Source organism: Labrus mixtus, chromosome 20 (genome assembly GCF_963584025.1).
Source record: "Labrus mixtus chromosome 20, fLabMix1.1, whole genome shotgun sequence".
Classification (NCBI taxonomy): domain Eukaryota; kingdom Metazoa; phylum Chordata; class Actinopteri; order Labriformes; family Labridae; genus Labrus; species Labrus mixtus.
Window position 1 is genome coordinate 19,999,428 of NC_083631.1, and position 24,581 is coordinate 20,024,008.

Genomic DNA, 24,581 nt, shown 5'->3' on the forward strand with positions numbered 1-24,581 from the left:
AGCTTTAGGCGTGTTAACACTTTAATTACAACCTCAGATGTGCTCACAGATATTCGACTTTTGCAGCATTTTGCAGCAAGTTCACGCCGATATAAAACACAGAGGCTGAACTGTGCAGAGAGTCAGCGGAAAGAGCTCAGCTGGAAACCACAGAGAGGCTATAAACAGCTGACGGCACACCCAGAAGCTCCACCCGCACACACAACACAGACACACACACACACACACAGACGGAGAGAGAAAACAAATATCCAGCAGGTTTTTGAAGACAAAATATTATTTATTACATTGTTTCAAAAAAATACTGTGAATATAAATATTACAAAAAGGAATACTTTGTGTGTCTTAATACTAACACTGTGTACATTTCACCGACAGGCGGCGGCAGATTGTTGTTCTGCCGTGTTGAACACTCAAAACATTTCTGCATTTGAACCATCGGCTGCTCTGTTCAGAAACCCGGACATTTAAGATTTTAAAGGAACAGTTCAATACTTTTTTTTTTTAAAAACAGTCCTGATGTAGAATAGAGAGACGGAAAGATCTGCGTTAGGCTCTGGAGATCAAAAAGAAAACGACGACTGCTAAAATGAAAATATCTGATTACATTGTGAACAGCAAAAACAAAAAAAAAAATGAAATGAAAGTAGTTTTGAGATGTCTCTGCTTCCTTCCCATGTTCCGGGAATGTTCTATAATTGTGATTAAAAGATAGAAAGTAGTGCCAGCAGGACGCAGCCTTCCTCCTGGATGTGTAAGACGCACGTTTATTGCAGTGTACAGACACAGTTTCACAGTTTATCAGTCATAAAGCCATAATGATTTGAAAACGTTTCCAGTTTATTCCAAGAGGCCGATCCCGGGGCAGCCTGGCGGTTATGTCGGACAGAGAGCTGTGGATTCAGACATTTAAATAGATGTCTCACTAATGCCAAAGACGGACTGTTTTCTCCCAACATCCTCCCTCGTGGTTTTTTTTTGCAGACTTTGTTTACAGGCTGGACAGAAGCTGGGCAGCAGAACAGATTTAAAATAGTTGTCCTTACACACACACTATGGCCATAAACACATAGTCCACATGGTCCTGATGCATCAGATGATTGTCTCAACAATTCTGAAGTGGAAGCAGGAAGTGTGTTTCCTTTGGTAGAGAAATTCTGATTATTCACTCTGCAGGAGGATGAACTGAACATCCCGCAGAACTCATCGATCGTCACCAGCAGCCTGTGTTTCAGCACTTGGTCGTAGTCGAGCCCTTGCTGTTTGTCTTTGAGTCGATCTTTGCCACCAGCAGCCTGAGAGCGTCTCCTGAGGAGCGGATCAGCTCTCTACCTCTGAAACAGAGACACACAAAAAGCTGTGAATACGCACACACACACACAGAGACGATGTGTGTGTGTGTGTGTGTGTGAAACTGTGCGTACTGAAATACTCACGTGTTGTACTCCATGCCCACCAGGCTGATGCCGTTCACGGCGAGCACTCGGTCTCCTGTTCTCAGCTTCTGACACTGAGCGGCTGGCGAGTCGGGAACCACCGACTTCACGTAGATGCCGCTCATTCTCAGAGGAGTTTTCTACAGAAAGATTCAAACGAGAAACGTAAAGATTATTTATTTTGACAAACAGCATCTCGACTCTCGCCCACACAAAGAAAAACATCTCAACAACTATTGCTTTTATGACCTTCTAAATGTGGGTTTCTTTTGCAATTAACAAATTTAAAAAAGCAAAATATCACATTTTATAAGTAAACCATTGAAGTTAGAGTATTTTGTATCAAACCCCTTTGTGTGGCGGTTCTGGGTCTAATTCTGGGTCTAGTTTTGCCTGTGTGTGTTCGAGTGAGTGGTCTGTTGTCTGTGAGGATCTTTGGCTGTCATCCTGATAGGTGGAAGTCTTCCTCATCCACGACAGCTAATCATTCCAAACAGTGTTACTTGAAAAAATTAAAAACTTTACTTTTAATTTCTATTTATATGCTGTTTAATTTCCGATTTGGTTTTCGGTCCTCGAGGGAATTATGAAGATTAACACTGGTCATTTAAGCTCTAATAAAGTTTATATTTTAAAAAGAAAATATAAAATCAGTTGTCACAAACAGTTGTACTAAGTGTTTCTAAAATGTCTCACAGTAACATATAAGCTCCCCTGAGATTACAGTGTGTCAGCAGGAACTTTAGTGTACTTAGATGTTGTTCTGTCAGTGTGTTCAGCTGAAATCTGTAAAGTCTGATCTGATTACAGATTTAAGAAGCTGCTGAAGGTTTTTTCTCTGTCCGGATTACACTGTGAGAAAACAAAAGCTGATTTAAGAAAATCAGGATAAAAGTTATTTTAATACAACTGTAACAAACCATTCCCTCATTCCTTTGTGATAAATATAAATATTAGGGATAGAAGAAAAAGAGGTATTTTGCAGAGAAGTCGTTTTCGCACCGTTCCATCAACCAGGGCCAGACCCAGACCGCGAGGTCCTCGGTGCAGCTCCACCGTGAACACTTCCTCACTTTCTTCTTCTTCTTCTCTTTCTCCATCGTCCTCTGTCTTCTTCTCTCCACGTTCACTCGCTGAACAAACAGAAAAAAAAAGAAGTTCACATCAACACAAAGTGGTCCAACAGAAACCAGCACACAAACTGGTTCGCACTGATACAGTGACCCAATTCCCTTCAAAACTCTTGATCCTCATTTAGGCCTTTTAGAACAAGAAACAATCTGTATTCAATCTAAAAAAAATCAACAACAAATAAATTAACTGATCATTATTTTCATATTCATCACCATCATAAGGATGTTAGGACTGTCAGTGTGAGCATGTTAGCACACTAACGTTAGCATTAGCGTCATCTCTACTGTATACCTCTTGTTCTAATCTAATCGTGGTTGTTACATTTATCAGTCAGGAAAACAAAAAAATCAAGAATTCATGATCCTTCATTCATGGGGACTTCCTCAACAAATCAAAAAGGCTAGCATGCTAACATGCTAATCTATAAGTCGCCAGGATCAACATTATACACAAAAATCAGCAGGTCAAGATTTTTTGTTTGAAATGTTGACATGCTAACTCGTTTTGCCCTCATGGCTTCACCAGATATGTAACCATGAGGGCCAAACGCGTTGTTTGAGTATGCTAATGTCGGTATTTGCGTTTGTATGCTAGCATGCTTAACTAGATTGGTCAATATGGTTAAAATTATACAACCTAAAAATGAGCACTTAAGAATTGGAAATGAAATTGCGAGAAAAGTATTTTCTTAAATAAGCAATTAGCTTAAAGTCTCACATTGTGCTAGCATGTCTGTAGTTCCTTAGTAAAGTTTGAAATGATTGTTGTAATAACGGCAGCAAAGCTAACTAAACCCAAACTAAATGTTGTTACTCATCATGACTGTGTTTTCACTCAGTGGACTCATCTTTGATTCACAGCAGACACAAAGTGTTTGAATTCTTTATTAGTACATCACTATGTGGATTGTTAGCTTGTTAGCTTGTTAGCCTGAGCAGTAGTCACTGAACGTGGACAGGTTAGCATGCCGTTAACCCTTCAAAGGGACTTTCTGTCCGTCTCATGTGGGGTCGGTCATTCTGTCACTACAACAACACAGCAACAGTAGCTTCCTAATAAAACCTGTTCCCACCCTGTAGACCCCCCCATGCGGCCTGTCTGCCCCCCACGCAGGACCAACCCCGAACAATGCCGCCCCCCGATTAAGATTCCACGCACCAAGCCGACTGTAAATTCCCATGACGGGCTGCCTGGCTCTTTTCTCTCCTGACATCACTACCTCGCTGTGATTCTTGGGGCCAGATTAAAGGATTAGCAAACTTTCAAAATAACATTAGCTGTTAGCCAAAAAAACACAGAGAAGCAGCTACTGGAGCTCAACGCAGGGTGTAAAACTTATAAAAAATCACAAGGACTTTAACTTCAGATTAATTTAAATGACTTAAATATGATGAGTAAACCATGATTTATGTATAACAGAAAAAGTGGGACTTAATTATCATACAATTGAATACTAGATGCATGAATCAAGGCGATAAATATTGGGTAAAAATCGAAGAAAAACATACATATAATGTTAGTGATGAGTATACCTTTAATCTTTTTCAGGCTTAAATTCACAAGTAATTATTCTAAAGAATTCATTATAGTTCTGATATTTTCTCAGTTATGTCATCAAATGTAATTTTCCCCCCAAATTATATTGAAACTACCAGGATGTAGACATGAAAAGGTCATTTTCAAATACAAAAATCACATTACAAAAATACACTCATGCTCAAATTGATGTTTCAAAATTGATAAAATATGTAATATATATGATTTAAATATAATTTCAAAGTTTCAAATACAATTTCTGTTAATTAACTATTTAAATAATTGACTTTTTGTTGATAACAGCAAACACTCAGCATATTCAAGTGTTGAATGTTAAACCTATTAGATCAGATTTACGTGCAGGTTTTGTGACAGAAGGTTTTTTCTGTGTAATCCTCAAACTCTTTAAAAAATTACTTTTATCATCATAGAAAACCTAAATGATCAAGTGACCAATGAGAGTAAAGAACTCTGATTTAGATCAAATAAATCCCTCTGACTAAAGACTTCTGAGACACACACACACACACGCATGCACGAACGCACAATGGGGGGTCTGTAAGGAGCATTAACACAGGTTGAACCTCTTACAGTCAAACAAAATCACATGTGACAGAAAGTGTTGGGGTAAGAGGGGGGGGGAGGGGTTTGAATCAGGATCAAGCTTTAGATCCTGAAAGCCGTTTTCACATAATGCACTCCTGAAAATATCTAGATAATTTCAGGAGGACTGCTCTGGATGTTCTCCTGACCTGGCTGTTCACATATGCTCCTCACAGCGGGAGTCTATACCCTGTTGGACAGGGAGGGGGGGGGGGGGGGCGTTGTCTCCTGAGGTAAGACATGATGTGAAAAGAGTCCACTGTAAGATGCTATAAAAAGAACATTTGCCTTTATAGCAATACTATGTGTAGTTTGACAGAATCACAATGTGCACTAAACGTCACCACACCCTCTCGCCTGCTGGAGGTGAATTCTCTCCTTGCCGTGTTCTCCCATCAGCTCACTCGGGACTTCATGAGAAAAAAAATACTAGGAGGCTGGAAGGAGAAACTCCAAATAAAGTGGGAGTGGAAAAGTGGCTGTTTGGGTTCACGTGAGCAGCTCGGCCTGAAGACTTCAGGAGTTTTGTGCAAGAATGAAATTTCTAATAGACAGGCAATCAACCTGCATATATTGAAATGTTGCATATGCATAAAGTTTAATTTCCTGCACAGGAGGATCATTTTTCATTTGGTGTTTATATAGTCCTTTGAAAGTTGCAATTTTCCACACAGGACTTGCACACCTTTGTTATGCTTCACCAGGCGTGGTTGTCCACCTCTTGTGTAATGGGTGAACCAGCATCATTATAAAACCTCGGAGGTGACAGGGTGGAACTCCGCTGTGTGTGTGTGTGTGTACATGTGAAGCTCCTGCTGTTTGTTTATACATCATGCCTCTCAAAGCCATGAGGCAAAGTCAAACCAAACACTGGGCCAAGACTCCCACGCTGTTGTTGATTCAATGTAAAAGTACAAAGGCGTAATGAGGGGCTGTTGCAGACTTGCAAAGGGCTTATTTTGGGCCCGAAGCTAGAAATCAGAAAATGCAGCTTCCAGTGAACACCGGAGACTTTGCATTTCTCCTCACATCCCTCAAGGCTTTGAAGGGTGATCAGAATATGTGACTCTCACAGATACAGGTGCCTTTCTAAAGACATCACTTCAGGAAAAAACAAAGACTTCGCTGAGTAACAGTAAAGAGTGTGAAAGCGGATTGGTAGTCAAACACCGACTCTTTCTCCGACAGATGAGCTCATGGCGGAGGCGAGCAGAAACAATGAGGGTGGAGAGGAAACACTCTTTTCCTGCACGGCGAGCCCTCCCTGCTCAGACTTTCCTCTTTAAATTCCTGAGCTCAGACTCAAGGAAAAATCCTCTTTCATGTCGAAGGGGGGGGGGGGGGGGGTGGAACCTTTAAGACGGACCTGGACCCGCCAGGGACAAATATGCAGCGGATCCAAAAGGTCAAGTCACTAAAAGTTTTCTGAAAAGACGTCAGAGGGCAAGAGAGAGAGAGAGAGAGAGAGGGAGAGGAGGAGGTTCAGGATCTGACCTTACTCTGAAGAAAAGGTTTCAGTGACAGAGTGGTGTGTCACTCTGATCACAACCTGCTGTGTGTGTGTGTGTGTGTGTGTGTGTGTGTGTGTGTGTTTGAAGTCATGAATGAGCCTTTGTGATGCTGTGCTTGTCATCGTGTTTGAGGTTTTTGAGGTTGGAGCTGTATTCTATGAGTTCAGGTTTCAGTTAATATTCTGCAGCTGTTGGCGGCTCCAAAACAACTTTCTGTTACTTTAAACTGTTTTTAACGGAATGAACGAGGTCAGAGGTCGCTACCTCTGCTAGCTGCATGGATGTTATCATCCTTCCACTTTTTTTTTTAACCACACTGGAGTATTTTAACAACAACAACACAACACACTGTTTCTCCCCAATGTCCGACTCTATCCACTGTTCTATCCACATAAGTCATAAAAGCCCACCACCCACAAGCTGTCATACAGCTGACAAGCGTTCTCTCCACACCATGCAGGTTTTTGTTACCTCTCTTGAGCTGGCGTGCCCCCTCCTGCAGGTCTGCCTCCAGCTCGGCCAGCTCAAGGCCCTGGGGGGTGTTTGGTGGGGTCAGCAGGCAGGATGGGTCCAGAGCCAGGCTCTTGTGGTACACCAGATCCGCCTGTCCAGGGAGCGAGTTCTGCAGCTCTAGACTCTTCAGTTTCTGGGTCAGGACCGCCTCGCAGCTACTCAGGTCACCGTGAGAGCCCCGGGTCTGAGCCGGCTCGAAGGCAGAGAGGTGGTCGAGGTCCGGCTCCGGGTCGGGGTCGGGGTCGGGGTCGGTTACCGGGTCAGAGCCCACGCGATGGGCCGTATCCTGGAGGACCCTGACGGAAGGTGAGGTCGCAGACGGGCTGTCTGCTGTCCCGCTGAGCGTCTGAGAACATAAAGGAGGATCAGAACCAGATGCAGAAACATGAACACGCCTCACTTCCTGTCTGCCAGCGTGATTTACCTGGTCCTCCAAGACGGGCCCAGGTTCAGATTCACTGTTGGGGAGCAGGCGGATGAACTCCTGCAGGTGAGCGACCTGCTGGAAGAGGGTGTGGTCAGCGAGGGGTTTCCCTAGCTCAAGGTGGAAGGAGGAGCTGGGCAGGACGAGGGGGGGATGACTGTCGAAACTCTGGAGGATGTCGGCTGCAGAGAAGGAGGGAGAGAAATATTTGAGCAATAATAAAATATGAAATGGTTAAAAACGGGTAAGAGTTTATTCAAAGCAGATTCAGAGCTGATTCTGGATCAGACCACGGGGATTTATCTTCGCTCTGAGAGCTGAACACAGGTGAGAGAGAGGTGAGTGCTGGATTAAAAGGTCAACTGTGGACAGAAGCTGATTGGTGGAGACAGACTGACGTGATTAGAGTCTGAGAGGAAGGACAACACTTAAAGATGTTTGTGTTGGTGTGTGAAGGTGAACTCTTGTTATAGTTATTGTCATTATATCATCCGGCTAAATGTGCAAATGACAACTGTGTGATAGTTCCCCCAACACACCACACATTTTATTTTAGTCCCAAAGCTGTCAGTGTTTACACAATAAATAAAACACATATTCTGATTCCTATTTAAGTAACAGAGTTTTTCAGATAAAGAAATCTTTCTTTCTAAAGCGTCGTCCTTTTCTCTCATGAGATGTTTATTTCAAGTCCTATTTTCTATTTCCTATTGTCTTGTAAATGAAAGGTATAATATGTAGAATTATATAAGAATGTTTACATTAAAATATCTAAATTAATAAAAAATTGACTAAACCTATGTCATATTTGTTGTTGTTGTTCATTACTTACATTACCTTGAATATTAATAACAGTTATCAAAGCCAGAGAAATCCCTAATTTTATAGATGAAACGAGATGCGTCTTGAGATGTGAAAGCAGAGAGAGATTTTTTTATTTTATAAGATATATTTTTTGTCTTTTTGTGCCTTTATTTGAGAGATAGGAAAGTGGATAGAGTTGGAAATCAGAGAGAGAGAGTGGGGAATGTCATGCGGGAAAGGAGCCACAGGTCGGATTTGAACCTGGGCCGCCCGCTTGGAAGACTGCAGCTTCCATACATGGGGCGCGCGCACTAACCACTGCGTCACCAGCGCCCCCAGAAAGAGATTTTTTTTTTTGTCATAAATTACCACTTACACATGGACAGGGCTAAATGAGCATGAAGATGCCGCTTTGTCCACAGGGGGCGCCAAAATCAACACATGAGAAACGTTCTTCACAGGAGCTTTAAAACATTAAAACTGAGCTTTTTCATAAACTTCCAAGACTGAACAAAGACAATCTGAAAGTCGAGTGACTTACAAAGCAAGAAGCTGCTTATTTTAATGAATTTTGTTTCTGTTAGTAAAGAAATTAGCTTCCTCTACCAGAGGGTTTACGCCTCTCTGTCTCTCACCTGTCCTGACTGTGTCCTTCACGTCGTCCGGTGATGGTGTCCAGCCGGGGGGGCAGGATTTACCCGAGCTGTACTCCCTCAGCATGTGGTGCAGCTGAGCTGGATTCAGAGCGGAAAACTCAGCCCTGAGGGACGCCCAAGACGCCTGGAAGGACAGACAACAAAGAGACACAGACACTGAGACACATGGAGCAAAGAAAATATATGATTGAGTCTTTTTTTTGTTGTTGTTTGTTTGATGATCAGAAGGAGCCAAAGCAGCTCTCTCTAGTCTGCTGACAATAACAGGCTGGGACAAACACGTTTTTTTTCTCCCCCCATCATGCCTCTTTTCAAACAGTCATTGCTCCTCTCTCATTAACATCTCATTATCGTCAACAGTTACATGATCTGACAATAAAGGTTTCGTTTCTGTCACCACAGGGCCAGATGCGGCAGCAAAGCCTCCTGGGAGAATATTTCTCAGTCCGTCTGTCTCACGTCTCCACAGCTTTGTCTTCAAAAGCTCCATAGCTCGGAGATTATTTTGGATTAAAAGGTGAGTTTATTGTAATCAACACGTAATTGTTGTTGTGTGTGCAGCGTGAGAAAAGTGAACTATCTCTCCTCCTCTCAGGCTGACGTGATGTCATGAAATGTGATTACTTCCTGGCAGCTCGCGCTCACTGAGAAAGACAAACATATATCTCTTAATGTCAGAACACAGCTGGAGGATATGAAACAAGTGAGTCACATGCAGGGGGATCCATCATGTGCTTATTAAAGACAGACAGTACAAACAGTTCTGTCTGTCTGCAGCTGAATCTCTGGATGAGGATTCTGCCCCGACACGTCTGGGCCACGACACATGAAAACTTTTTGAATGTAGTCGCTGCTCTAGTCAACGACACGCTGAGCTCAGCAGAAGGAGGTTTAAATGCTGCCTATAAACAACCAGAATATAAAAACTGTCAGTGTGTTATGTCTGAGATTTCATGTTCAGTAGTCTATTCTCCTAAAATATCTCCTCAAATGTTTTTCTCCGCCAAACAAAGTGCCACATCCCTCGGGTGCCGTTTAAATCAGCACCGCAGAGCCTCTTCAGATCTTTTAAAAAAAAAAAAAAAGTCCAAATAGTCCAGATGGAAACTTAAGAATGTGTGCAGGGTGTGTGCTCTGTGTGCCGCCACAGTGTGTGACCTCATGCAGGGCGGAGAGGCTTTAAAAAAAACCGGCAGCCTCCTGACAACCATCCAAACCCACAAACAGACGAGACGCAGCGCTGACAGCTGTGAGGAGACGACAGGAGCCGTACATGGAAACAGGTGTCACCTCAGAGAGTTGAAAATCTGGGCTCCAGTTTAACCCGGATCCTCCAAATATAGAAGTCAAGATTCCACAGACGGAGCAAAAAAAAAAAAATAGCTTCAGCTTGGAATCAACGCTGTGGTCGGCGAAAATATTTAAATGACAAAACATCATAAATCATACAATCCTTCTACTCCGTTAGACATTTTCAAACAGGGCTTCTTTACCTCGGACTGTACGTTGTGAAGCTGTCAGCGAGGACACAAATCAACTCCACTGAACTCAACTTAAAAACACAAACTGCTTCAAACATTTGATGAACTTCAAATGGTTTTAAAACAGTCTAAACTTTTAGTTAAATGAAATGAACACAAGAAAGTTATTTCAAAACAGCTGACTTTGTAAACTAGAACAATTATTGGATACGCAACTTATCAGTCAACTCAACCACACTAATCCAAATTCTGTACGTTATTAATAACTCACAGGCTGTGTCAGAAACCACACGCTAAAGTACAGCCTACCCCATACTCAAACAGTATCGACCGCACACTGCAAAAAGAACCGGACCATTAGCACGCTGTTAGCAACATGCTAACAGGTCATCAAACATGTACGTCTCGGTCCGAACTGGATAAGCTGCTAGCACCAAGGGGGTCAGCCCAATGGTCCCACAGCCCTATGTTCCACATTTCTAAGAATTTTCTCAAAATGAGTCCCTATGTTCCCACAGGGCAGGGTTAGGTTAGGTAGGGGGCGCAGCGTCCTCCGGGGGCCACGGGCACTCGGGGGACAGGGTTAGGGCAAGTTACCCTAACTGATACAAATTTATGAAAAAAGAAAATGTGGGAACATTGGGCCTAATTTTGAAAAAATTCTTAGAAATGTGGAATATAGGGCTGTGGGACCATTGGGCTGTGGGAACATAGGGCTGACCCCCTTGGTGCTAGCTCCCGCACCAATCTAATGCGACCCTCGGTACATAAATGGAATAAAACAACATTCATACGTTCGTTTCTAACACAGCTACGTAGTTACTGTAATATCATTAGACAACACATAAAACATATTACTTTTCAAACAAACCAGCACTACATGACTAGCATCTTGGTGTTCTTTCCTTTTTCACTGATAACGTTAAGATTTATTTATGGATCTTGCGCAATGTGAGTAATCTCCAGAGAGTGTGAAAATGCATGGTACGATATCGTAGTGACACACAGCTTTCTCGGCATATAAACATTCAGCATCGTCACTTCACAGACACAATAAACCCGTGAGTCAGGAAAAGAGTCGTGATTGTGTCAGCCTGACCCTCAGAATGACCTTTGTTCATCTCTCCTCTCCTCTCGTGCCTGTGTACCTGTCATACCTGCGTACCTTTCATGTATCGATTTCTCTCTGAATGCCTGTGAGTGTTAAACAAGCCGCTCAGCTTCCTCCCTGGTTCACAGTGTAAACAGGATTAGAATGGGTAACTAGGAGAGCGCTGTGATTAAGGAGATTAGATGTTTGGTTGGCTAGCTACCACAGCTCAGCACACACCAAACACAGAGGAAAACAAATACAAAGTGCTCTCTTAGTGGAATACAGTATGAGTGATTCAGTTTGTTTTGGCCAGGCGGATACACACACACACACACACACACACACACACACAGTGATTTAAATATCTGTGTGTGTGTCTTTGAACATTAAAAGGACATTTGATGTCGAAGCTGAATGTTTCCACTTCATGCAAGAACGAATTTGATTTCAGCTGAAACTATCTGACACACACACACACACTGTTTCACAAGACATAGTCAGGTCTGTATTATTATTTACACGATGACATCATGTGCCGTTGGATTAGGCAGTTGGAGCTCTATTTTTAGTGCTACTATAACCATAAACTGATAAGACTGGTGATTTTTTATGACGGTTTTATGAGTTTATATTTGGCATCATAAAAGACGAGTAGAAACCGTGCCGCAGTCAGAAAGGTGTGGTGAGTTTCAGATTTTCCCGTGTTTTGAACCTAACACAGACTATTAAAGTCGCTGCGACACTTGTCCAGACCATGAAAATGTTCATGCTGACGCAGACACGACTCGACCCCGAGGGTTACACCCGCCCGCTGTGAGACAAACAGGAAGGAGAAGTGGGTGATTTCTGACCTGCAGGAGGGTTTCTCTGGGCGTGGCCAGCAGATTGACAGCGGCAGAGAGCTTCTGGAAGAACTCCGTGGCCAGTTCGCCCAGTCCGATACTCTGGATCCAGTCCATCAGCAGGTCCAGGTTGGCCCGGATCTGAACCCCACGGGACCACTGGTAGAACCCTGACACAGATCCTAGAGGATAAATACGCCTGATGTTATAGAATTGCTACATGATTATAAAGGCAACATAATCAGTAGAGACAGTTTTTACAATAAGGAACTAAACGGGAGGTAAACAAAGAAGTATTTACAGCAGTAAAGACCTTGTAGCTACATGTGGCGGAACACATTGTTCATCTGTTGTAAAAGTCCTTCCCCAGATTAGCGTGTTTGTCCAAACTGAATTTGATTACAATCACTTCAAACGGTGTTGGGAAAGTTCAGTCTCATGTGGAGGAACTCACACTTCTCAAAAACTGGAGAATCAAAATGAAAAAGTCAAACATGAAACTAAAGCGCTTACCTCTCTCCATGAGGGTGTTGAACAGCGAGGCGTTGATGAAGAAGAACAGGTAGGCAAACAGCTGTAACGAGATGTCCGTATGGACCTGGAAAGCGGTCAGGAGCTTCAAGGCCTCCTTCAAAACCTCCAGGATGCTGCTGAGTCCGTCAGGAACCCTCAGCTGACCGCTTTCTGAGAACGGGTTCCCCTCCAGCAGGCCACTCAGTGCCGAGTACATGCTCTGTGGGAGTACAGAAACACTCAATATAGGAAGATATTCAAAGAGTACAGGAAAGCTTTGATGGAAAGTTGCACATCACAAAGGGCTAGTGTTGTGGAAAAAAAATATGAATAGATTATATTCCAAAATAACTATTTCTGATTCCTGTGTACAAAACGTTCAGCTCAGCTATATGATAAAAAAAATCCACAAATATCTCAGAAGTGATTTTTACTTCTAACAAGCCAAAGAATGTCATCCTGTTTAAATACCAAGATTTATTTATTTATAGTTAATTATAGGGCGTTTTCAGGGTCACTGATACAACCCTTAAGACGTATAGCTTTTCTTTGTTTCCTTTTAAGTACAGAGATCAGTTAATGCAGCCTTTAAAAGCAGGTCATAAAGAAATTCCCTGGAACAAATTTCAAAAACAGGAAGAAGAAGAAATTGTGCAAACACTGCAGAATCATCAGCAATCTCTTTTTTATTGAACCAACAGCTCTTTGTCAGAACAGACTCTTATCACTACTCCTTCTGACACACCCTCGATCATTGTTTCAAAAGCATGACATCACCTGGTAGCTCCATACAAACACACACACACACACACAAACACACACAAACACACACAAACACACACAAACACACACACACACACACACACACTCACTCATCATGACTAAGACAATGACCTCAGACTGAAAGAGACCATAAAGTCGACAATAAGCTGCATGCCTGAAGCAACAGGTCAGCTGATCTAGAAGTGCTCATCGCTCACTATAGATACAGACTGAACGTCAATGATTGATGATTTTTAAATACAGGCTTTAGATCAGTGGTGTTCAAACTTTTTTTCTTGCGGGCCAAAATTGTCGTGTTAGAATCGCACGCTGGCCACAGGTTTTGTTTTTTAGAATGTAGTTGAAAAAATAGTAAGTCTTTGTAGATCAGAATCAAAAGGCTCGCTAAAGAAACGCTTTAATAAAAGGAAATCAAATATTTTGATTTCTTCGTTTTACTTTATTTGTTTTTTTCTCAGAATCAAACCTGTAACGTGGTTCAAGCTTTCTGCATTTAGCTCAGGTCATTAAATGGTTAAACAACAGTCCGCTTGTTTGCAAAAACTTTGCGTACGTTTTTTTTCGTAGTTTACAAGAAAATGTGGAAAATAGTAAAAGCTGTAGATTTAAAAAAAACAACAACATGTTACTAAAGATTTTCTATTTTAGGAATATTGTTCAGCCCTTGCTAACATGAAAAAGAAAAATAAGATAATGTGCCAATCTTAATCAAGGCCTCGGGCCAAAATCTTCTGATTCTTCATTTGAAGTCACGGGCCGCAAAAAATCCCCTCAAGGGCCGCAAATGGCCCTCGGGCCGCACTTTGGACACCCCTGCTGTAGATTAATCTTTTAAACACGTCCGCATGCTCACACATTTTCTGTCCATCATATAATTAGGCTACAGCTTTTTCTTTTTTCTTATTCTGAAAGAACGCTCATTGATTATTAACTGCTGTATTAATGCTGTGAAAATGTAATCTTTACTACCATTTGTTTTTGCTTTTGTAGCTCATAAAGATTCATGTCTATTAATTTCAGTCTGTTTCATAAACAGTTAAAATCTCCTCATAGGAGCTTTAATGGAAAAAGGGTCCCTCCTGTCCCCTTTTGGGAGTTTCTCTGGCGACACTTTACTTCCTCTGCAGAAAACAGACTGCAGCTCGTAGCTCTCCCTTTCACTGGAAGAGAGAATCAGCAAATACTTCTTTAGACCTAGAAACATAGCATGGACAGTAAAATGTCTATTTGCATTGCACAAGGAAGGAGGCAGGAACAGTCTCTGTACAGGGCGGAGTGTTCTCTGGATTCTGCAGAAACCAGACAGACTTTAATAACCAGCTTTAACATGAGAGTCCCATAAATCAGCCTGGGAGGGTCCTGTCAGGCTGTATAACAGGAAGTCTGGCTGTAGTGTCACATATCCAGACTCATCCTCAATCAGACTTTTTAAGTGTCTTTTAAAGTGTTTGTATGGATTGAAGATGTTGTTTTAAATCATTATAGTTGTTTAAAAAAATCATCAGCTTTCCATATTTTCTGCGACTGTCTCTTGAGAGGTGCCCCAAGGCTCCATCTTGGGGCCTTTTCTATTGTTTTCATAATTGTGTCTACTGGTGATTCAACCAGCTTAATGTTGCTTAGCTGATGACACACAGCTGAAGTTCCTCTTGAAACCTTTGTCCTTTGTTTCTTTGAGATTATACACGCTATACGTTTACTGTCATTTAGCTGCAGCTAACCGTGAGATTCTTTTCATGAGCTCAAAACATTTCTTTAAGGATTTACTCACTTCTCTTTTGTTGAAGTATCTTCGAGGTGTAAACTTTGGGCGGAAATGCAGAAATTAACAAGCTGAGGGAACCTTTAAGTCTTTTTAAAAGTAGTTCCAAAGGCTAAAAGTTCCTTCTTATTTCTCTGGAAACGTGCCCTTTAGATGTTCTCACCTTATCAGGAATCATAGTTTTGTTTTCAAACAAACCAGTGAAACCTTTGGGAGACAAGATTGTCTTTTTGTTTATGTTCCCATCGCTGGAAAATTCACCCTGCTCCATGTATGACAGCCGTCTTCCTGACTAACCCTGACGGACAAATCAGTGTTTCCATTCTGTGATTGTGTTTCTGTCTGGAAAATGCTCAATGAAAACAGAACATGGTGTTTATGTAGTCAGATTTCCTGCTTCACATGTTAGCCATGCTCTGATTCTACAGGTCAGCAGGAAGTGAAACACTGTGATGTCAATGTGCGTGTTACTTCCCAGAGCTTAAAGTCAAATCTAATACTTTTTAAGTCCTTTTTAAGACCCCCAAAACATTGAAATTATCTTTTGGATATAAAAGAGAAGTAATTGAGTCCTAGATCTGAAAAAAAGATTGAACTTGTTGTCCACCATCTCCAAATTTTAGACCTACACAAATTTACATGAAGTCAATAGATGCAAGACGTTTTATGGCTGTCATTTCGCTGATTTTAATTTAAGAACATTACAGACTTTTTAAGGACCAGCGGGAACCCTAGCTTTAACATGTGTGTCAGCTAACCTTTGTGAGATAGTAGACGGACTGCTGGAATGTGAACATGATGACTTCCTCCAGGACTGTCATGGCCTCCTCACAGGCTATCCGAGTGTTGGAAATCTCAGAGTCCAACACAGCTGCTGCACATACAAATGCATATTAAATACACATAAACTTAACACACAAATACACTGCAGCTCAGACGGTTGTGACAGCTGCGTTAAAGGCCTGACCTTCATCCTCCGGCCTGCAGAGTAGCTGGGGAACCTCGTGCTGGATGAAGTGCAGCAGTTCAATGGAGTTGGACATCCAAAGCATGAGAGGCTGCAGACCTGGGATCAGCTCCGACATGCTGAGAAGCTGAAGGGTGTCAGGCTGAACGTCAGCAGGGCTCCTGATAGAGAAACACAGAGAATAAGATACAATAAGATACGTCAAACATGCTTATGAATATTAGTAGCCATCACCCAGATGCCAATCACTGGAGCTAGGCAAAAGAAAACAGGTGCCTAACAACTGATCCCAGCTGTTTTCAAAAAACCTCGGTTTGTTCAAGCAGAGAGGTTCAAAGACATTACAGAAGATAGTTATTTTAAGGCTCAACACCCAAAGTCAGTAGTCGAGGACCCCACAGCTTCAAGCCTCGTTACAATGTCCCATCAATTGCGTACATTATCCAGTCTGTCTTCCTTCACTGGCGTACATCAGCAGTGAGTAAGCAAAAATAACCGCTGCGCCCGCTGTTAACTACCAAACGACGGTTTAACTTCTAATTATGTTTGTTGTGACAACAGAGTTCAGTGTGACTTCAGGGTTCCTCAGAAAACTTTTTAAAGATTAGTTTTTTTTTTAATCAAAAACTCAGGACAACCCCTGTCCTTTAACTTCCTCTAATATTTCTGCAAGTCTGCAAAATGTAAAGTGCAGAGTCACTTCCCACACAGTATTTAGACACTGTTGTGTCTGTGTTTTTTTTTCCAGTCCTGAATTAACAACTCAAAGTATCTGCTGGGAAAAAACAAGACTTTCCAGATAGTTTTGTTGCTAAAAATGCTTTACTTAAGAGCTGATGAATACATTAGTAAATACATTTTTTAAACTGAATATATTCAGTGTGAGACGTTTTGTTTTTTTTCACACAAAAAATTTGATATGAGCATTTTCGTTACTGTAAAGAGAAACAAATAATTGATGGGTTCATGGTTCAAATAATGATCAGTTGTAGCCTCGAACACTTCAGTCCCTCCTTTATTTTAACTGTATCCCTCACACACTTGGTGATGAAGCTCGTACACTCAGCGCTGGTGAAAAACACTCTCAGCTCTCCTTCTCTCTGACAGAACCGACTGTGGGAAATTCTCTCTTTGCACATCCTGTATTTAAAACCCTCTTTGTCCTTTAAGTTGTAAAATCAGACTCTAACTCAGACTCTAAAAAACACTGGATGCTTGTTACTCACGTTTCTGGCTGAATTGCTGCGAGTTCTTTTGTCTTCTCCTGAGAAATAAAAAAGGTAAAGACAATATCAGTTTCATTCATGTCAGCATACTGATGTACATTATATTCCACCCTGATGGCACATTTGATCACTTTCTCTCACACTCATTATAACACTTAAGCTATTTTCACACATGCACTCCTGAACATTTCTGGAGTATTTCAGCGCAGCCTGTCCCTGAAATCTTCCAAACATGTCCCTTACAGCCACAAGTTTCCCTGTCAAACTGTGTTGAGTCTCAGGAGGCAGGACAACGTGAGAGCAACCTTGAGGAAATCTAAGATTAAGTACGAAGCGACCCTTTCCGACTCTACATAGTATCAACAAATGAGTTTAAAACTACATACTGGTGAGCAAAACAGAGTAGGAATCAGCTTCATTAGGTGCTCATCATCAACAACATCAACCTGTCTGCTTGCTCGCAGTAGATTTTCCAGAACGAACCCTTCAGTGTACACATGCTCACTTGAACTAAAAGTGGAAAAAGTCCAGGTTAAGTCAAGATAAAACATCTTGCTGTTTGCGTTCACACATGCAGCTCAACCGATACATTTTGGGGAAATTCTCAGGATCTGTGAGCATTTTTGAAAACAGCTTTCTAAAGAAAAAGCAAAGCCTGATCCTCACCCACATCACCAGCTGGATCCGGTTGGCAATTTGGAGCAGCAGCTGTCGGAGGTGAGTCAGAGGGAAGTTGGAGGCCGAGTGCTGGATGCACAGGCTCAGCAGGAAGGCAGGCGTCAGCTTTGGTTCGTTTCCACTTGGGTCCAACATGTCCATAACCTCCTGCAGGACCCGTTCCTCCTGATCGAGCTCATAGACTAGCAGAGCCTCCGTCCCCTCCAGGTCCCTCCACCGAGGCGGTAAAGACCTTCTCCGGAACCTTCTGATACCCACAGAGGAGCCACAGGATAAACAGGAAGTCTTTATGTCAGAGTTCAGGCAGAGTCTGCTCATCCAGTGGGGGGTCTGCCGGGGTCCTGAGGTGCTGGTCGGATCCTTAAACAAGAACAGGTAGTGTTCCCCCAGACCCACCAAGTCCCCGGGGTTCAGCTCCTGCTCCTCTTTCAGGAGGAAACCATTTCTGGTGACAGGAGCACCGTGGAGGGGCTTCAGCAGGGTCAACGTCTTTCTGTGCTCCCCCGTGGACGTCGGGATGGTAGAGTCCAGGCGTCGGACGCAGCAGTGCTGAGGTAACACGTCAGGAGCAAAGAGCAGGATGTCCACCTTCAGCCTCTCCTCATCCTCACCGGTACAGTGCTCCCTGCAGCAGCCGAAGATGGTGCTAGTCCCACTCATCAGGTAGATCACAAAATCCTGCAGAAAAAAAAAAAAAAAAAAGATTTTTGTAATGCAGGACACTAAAAAGATTTTTGCAGTCAGTTAAGTTTTGATTTTCCTCTTCAGTCCGTTTAATCTTCAGTTCAATAAAAATGAATTTGACATAATCTTCAATTCAAACTGATTTGAGGTCAACATGCAGCTTTTGTAGACATTAAGTGTCAATTTAAGAAAAGTGAAACCAGGAACACAACTTGACAACAATTTGACTTACCGGTACTGAAACTATGGTCGTCAACACCTGGACTAGCTTGACATTAGCTTTACAACTCTTGACTTGCCCAAAAACAAACCGTCCAGTTTGACATTAGCTTGACTAGCTCGACAACAACTTGACTAGTTTGGCGACACCCTGACTAGCTTAAAGGTCCCATATTATGCTTTTTCTGGTTTTATATGCCCTTTAGTGTGTTTTCCTGGGTTTCTGTTTTCTGGCCAATCAGTGGCAGGTATCTAAAGAAGAAGACAACCCTTTAAATGAAGGTGCAGATGCTGCGAGAGCTGCTATCGTCTTCTGCTTCTTCTCTGTTTTCTCCTGGGTACGTACCTCAACTAATCACCTGAACGCATGACACTCACTTGAGCCAGCACATACTGAAAAACTGTCGAACCCCGTGGTTTAATATGAATTTAAAGGTCCCATATTCAGCTTTTTCTGGTTTTATATGCTCTTTAGTGTGTTTTCCAAGTGTCCTGTGCATGTTTAGGCACATCTATGTGCAAAAATTCAAAGTCTGCGGAAACGCGGCTTCTCCTACGTCCTCCTGTTAGCTGTAGCATTAGCCGCATGTAACACTCGGTTCTAGCCCCCCTCGATAAAAATGTGTCAGTGCGGCGTCATTGTCAGTGTGAGATCACTGATCTAAGCCCATTGGCTCGTTGTGGCAAGCCCTGCAGCTCATGTTGAAATTTCCGAGACGCGTGCTGAGCAACTGACCAATAACGACAGAGCGGATCGGCAGACCAATCAGAGCAGACTTGGCCCACGTGGGGTCTAACAGTGTGGGCTCAACAGAGCGTAGCTGACGGACTCAGAGCGTAGAGGGAGCAAGGAGGAGCAGTACATGAAAACAGACACTTTTTTCAGACTTTAACTATTGTGAACGTACAAAAGTAGGTACATAGATTAAATATAGGAACCCCAAAAAGGGCAGAATATGGGCTCTTTAAAAACAACATGACTAGTTCAACAACCACTTGACTAGCATGACAACAACTTTACAAACTTAAAACAACTTAAATTTCACTTCACACCTTACAACAGCTAAACTAGCATGACACCAACTTTAGTAGCATTACAAAAAGTGAAATAGCTTGATATACCTTGACCTTGCTTTAAAATAACTCAGACTAGCTTGACGAACAACTTGACAACTTTGACACCACCGTCACTCACATTACAACAAGTTTACTAGCTTGCTAATGCTTGGAGCTGCTTTAAAACAGCTAGACAAAAGCTTCACTATGGTTGAAAATAACTAAAAAGATGGAAACCATAGCAGTTCTAGACCAAATAATGGTTTGGCTTAACCGCCGTTGCTTGGGAGTTTAACAACCAACGGTTGCACATCATATCCCTTATTGGGGAAGCAAAAACCATGCCACGTTTGACAATAACCGAGACAATCTAAAGCTCCCGTGTAATCCAATTATCTTAAAGAACAGTCTCTTCCTGTTGAAAGTGTGTGTACGGGATGGGATTTTGCTCTTGTTGTGTAACATTTTTGGAAACGATCCAGCCATGTGCGTGTGAAAGCAGCGGGATCAGCTGATGAAAGGACGACCTGCCGACGCAGCGTGAGGACACACAGGAACGGTTCGGCTTATATCGGAGACGCAGTGATGTCAGTGACCTCAGGGTCACCACATTAAGAGCATTAGCGAGGACATGATACGGTATCACCAGGAGCATGACTCTGACATGTCTGCACAGCTCTTTTTTTCCAGCGGGTTGAATGTAAACGTGTCCAAGTTCCTGTCCTTCTCTGTGACTGAAAACTAATGATCTTTGGGTTGTGTACAAAATAAGACATCTAAGGACTGTGTCATGCACTGGGACAAACCACATCTTTTACAAGGATCTAACATTTCATAATTATGAAGCTTGCTTAGGTTACAAGAGGTCGAGTTCGTGTCCTCACATCGGAGAACAACACAGAGAACATGACATCTTCTTCACTGATGTGGCTTATTTTGAATCATTACAGTCAGATTCAGCCATTACGCTCGTGGGTTTCTCCACGGATTGCGTGAGTGTGAATGTGAGTGCGCCCTTAGTCATTTTGTCTAATTCTTGGTAACTATTTTCACTGTACCATATACATATTCATGCAATGGAATTATTTGTTATCTTTAGTTGGCTTTTTTTTTTTTAAGATTTATTTTTGGGCTTTTTGTGCCTTTAATGGAGAGATAGGACAGTGGATAGAGGTGGAAATCAGAGAGAGAGTGGGGAATGACATGCGGGAAGGAAGCCACGGGTGGGATGTGAACCCGGGCCGCACGCTTGAGACGACAGCCTCCATGCATGGGGCGCGCGCACTAACCACTGCGCCACCAGCGCCCCATCTTTAGTTGGCTTTTACCTTTAAAAAATAATAAATAAAAAAAGGTGTTCAAAGGACTTCCATGTATCAAATTAAACCTCATACCTTCTTGGAAAACCTGTCATTCATAATGATGACTTAGCTCTCGGGGATAGAACCAGACTGGCCTTCAGGAAAATTAAACTTGCAGGTTCAACTGCAGCAAAGAAGACAATAATACAATCGTGTTTCTCTCAACTCCTACCTTGTATAAAAGTATTGTTTAACTACTTTAGAGGTACTCTCACAGAAAGATCATTACTATCCACTATACAGGCTCGGGACTTCCTTATCTCTGTTCAGTTCCTCTTTTTCCTGAACAGATGTGAGATTAAGATAGATACGTGAACACTGCCGAACAACAGTCTTGTCTCGATGTTGCCTTGACAGTTGTAGAGTTAGATCAGCCTTTCTGCTGGTCTCTCGGTTTCCTGCACAGTCAGCGATCTCTCAGCAGAGGGATAAACGCCGAGTGAGATCAGTGTTCCTCTTAGGGAAGGAGCCGAGCCGAAGCCACAGCCTGACTCTCTGGTTTCCTGTAATACATGTATGGGGCCGAGCATTCAAAGTGCATCGCGCCTCAAATGAGACGTGCTGGAGGACATGTTTCTGATATCTGAAGTGGTACTGCTTTAAAGATTGTAGCAGTCAAAGTGTTTGTTAGCTTATGTTCTCTCTGCTTTTTGTCCTGCTCACAGTGTGCCTGTGATCATGGTTATCTCCTGTTGTAAATGTCCTCAGCTGATACTTCCTCTCTGTATGTTGAACAGTCCGTCTCGTCATGTGGGCATGCTGACAGACAGCTCGTTCGTTGCGTGTCTACAGGACAGCTTCGGTCTGTGTCAGAGTATTTCTGAGAAGCCCACACTGTTTTCTTTCCTCTTCCTGTAAATCTCTGCTCTCTGACTCTGGATTTTCTCCTGCAGCTTCTTAAGAACAGGAGAGTGTTGGATTGAAGGTCTTAACACCCTGGTGTCTCGGCTAAGCTCTTGTTTGTGTGCACGTGCCAACAAACTGAGCAGACTGTCATTGAAGCCGGTACAGAGGAGGAGACGCTTCTTCAAGAACGAAGCGTTCAAACGGCAGTTTAATCTACAGATAGCTCAGAGGAACCTTCGTCTAGAATGTGCTTTGTGTTTATATTAGTCATCGGGGCTGTTCTTTGTAAAAAGGAACCCTTTTTTGAGGCGCAGTATTTCTGTCCCTCTGACGTTTCACCTTCAATCTGAATGTCGCGGAGGCGTAAGGCCATCTTCAGCGGTGGTAACAGAGTCGTTTCAGGGGCGAGAAGGGATCAGCTGAGCCAGCAAGGGAGCGCAGTGCTGTGTGTGTGTGTGTGTGTGTGTGTGTGTGCACGTCTGACTGTGTGTGTATGTGGAGCTCCCGCTGTGCCGAAGCGTAATTTGAATTCACACACTGGGACGAGAATATTACGACATCATAGAATCAATGCACAAAGATGTTCTGAGCTTAATTGCGGAAACGCAGTTCGAAGTCGGCTGGGGACTTCTGCATTATAATACATCTCTCGCCCAGAGTGTGGAGAGGGAGTTTTAAATACATGAATCTGATGAAAATATAAAACTTATATTTGATTCTGCCCCTCCCTCCCCCCCCCCCCTCACCTGTCTGTGGCTGTAGCCTTGCAGCAGGAGGAAGTAGGGGAAGTCGAACGGCGGGTGGATGGAGTACTGGGTGGTGTTATCGTCGCTGCTCTCCGTTTCCTCCTTCTCCAGGCCGAGTCTCAGCTCCTCCTTGTCGGCTTCGGCCTCGCCGTCCTCTCTGAGGGCGGAGCTCTGCCGCGCCCGCTCCGCCTCCTTCCCCATGGCGGGCAGGTCCATCTCGCTCAGACTCCTCCAGATGCCGAGTCCGTCCACGTCATTCTCACTGCCGTCCACGAACAGAGACATCACCCTGCTGCGGCCCCTCTGCAGCTTACGGGCCTGAGCGTTGATCCCTGATGGACCACAAGACGAGGAACGAGGACAAGTCAACACCGAGAAACAGAGTTTTTAATTAATCTGAATATCTGCGGGTTACAATCTTTTACACAATGTCAATTTGGGTCTCTGTTTGCTTTTGTGCATCATTTATAGTCTGTTTCTTAACTAGCTAAAAAAGGTCCTCAAAGGTAGATTCCTGAATTTCTGAATTTAGATCATGTTTAACTTTAAATTTTCGATTTTTAAGATTCTGAGAAACTGTTATAGACATTTGTAGCGCCATTTTTTCACATTTAGACAAAAATGGAAACGTGATTGGCCTACTCAGGGATACTTAATGACAATGTACATAAATGTTAGTTACAGCTCGGCAGTGAATAAAAGATGGAGTCTGTTTCATGTAGAGAATAAAATATGGATGTATGCAAAGACCAAGAAGGTAATTAGTTATTGAAATGATGTTGAAGAGTAAAATCCATACACCAAACAGAAATAAATAAGATAAAAAGCCCCTGTTGAAACTCCTCTGGTCAAACAGTGTTCTGGCTTCAGTTCAGATGAAACATGAAGCAGAGGAAGGAGAGGAAATGTGCAGGAGAGGGAGGTGATAGCAGCGCTCGGATCCGTCTGACGTAACACAAACACCGTTCAGCTGGTTTGGAGCAGACTCCACACCCGCCACTCTGCTCCGCTTATCAGCTGTGAAAACCAGAGTGCTCCATATTGTTCAGCAGAGCCTGAAACACGCACACTGTGGAGGGGAACGTTTGTGTCCCTGATCCGTGAGAGCATAGGAAGGTGGACCCCACCTGAAAGATCCACTGGAACTTGGGTTTTCAGGCTGCAGATTTCTGAAATTCTTTAGTTCCTGTGCATTAGGACCATTATTGGAAACTAAAACGTTCACTTCAAAACCAAGATATGACTTATGTATCTTAAATAACTAGCTGGAAAAAGCTACGGTACAAAGTCCGGAAACAGCTTTCCCGGCTCTTTCCAAGGGTAACAAAAGTCTCCTTCAGCACTTAAAATTTTAAGAACCAACACATTTAATCTTGTTTGTTTAATCCGCACAAAAAAACTACGAGTAAAACCAACGCTTTCCTGTTTCATGGGGGACATGCGCCAGACTATTTCCTGGTGTTTTTGCTGCTCAGAGTCAAGAAATAGTCTGAAACAAGAAACTTCCTTGAACTGTTGTTGTCAAACTTCAGTTTCTGTACGGACAGAATAAACAAGATAGGGTGTTAATCACAGAGCTTTAGAGACGCAGCACAGCCAGGGTAGCTGTTTCCCCCTGTTTCCATTTTAAGCTAAGCTAAGTAGCTGCTGGCAGAGGAGCACTGTTTCAGAAAGTTATTTGGATTTGCTGCGTCTGCCCATTGGTGA

General features: G+C 42.8%; 1 protein-coding gene across 2 annotated transcripts in view; it reads right to left on the reverse strand.

Moving 5' to 3' along the window:
• Positions 1–259: 259 nt before the first annotated feature.
• radil2a (Ras association and DIL domains 2a) overlaps positions 260–24,581 on the reverse strand; it is a 29,493-nt gene continuing 5,171 nt past the window's right edge. The window contains exons 4-16 of one of the 2 annotated variants that reach the window (XM_061065838.1): positions 22,875–23,206; positions 17,951–18,640; positions 17,285–17,322; positions 16,059–16,219; positions 15,850–15,962; positions 12,547–12,766; positions 12,043–12,215; positions 8,597–8,741; positions 7,158–7,339; positions 6,692–7,079; positions 2,439–2,569; positions 1,437–1,576; positions 260–1,334 (exon numbers count right to left, since the gene is read on the reverse strand). In XM_061065838.1, the coding sequence (XP_060921821.1) occupies positions 1,232–1,334; positions 1,437–1,576; positions 2,439–2,569; positions 6,692–7,079; positions 7,158–7,339; positions 8,597–8,741; positions 12,043–12,215; positions 12,547–12,766; positions 15,850–15,962; positions 16,059–16,219; positions 17,285–17,322; positions 17,951–18,640; positions 22,875–23,206 (2,816 nt within the window). In that variant the 3' untranslated portion in view covers positions 260–1,231. Of the gene's footprint in view, positions 1,335–1,436; positions 1,577–2,438; positions 2,570–6,691; positions 7,080–7,157; positions 7,340–8,596; positions 8,742–12,042; positions 12,216–12,546; positions 12,767–15,849; positions 15,966–16,058; positions 16,220–17,284; positions 17,323–17,950; positions 18,641–22,874; positions 23,207–24,581 lie in introns of both variants that reach the window. The other variant, XM_061065837.1, reaches the window with a different exon arrangement.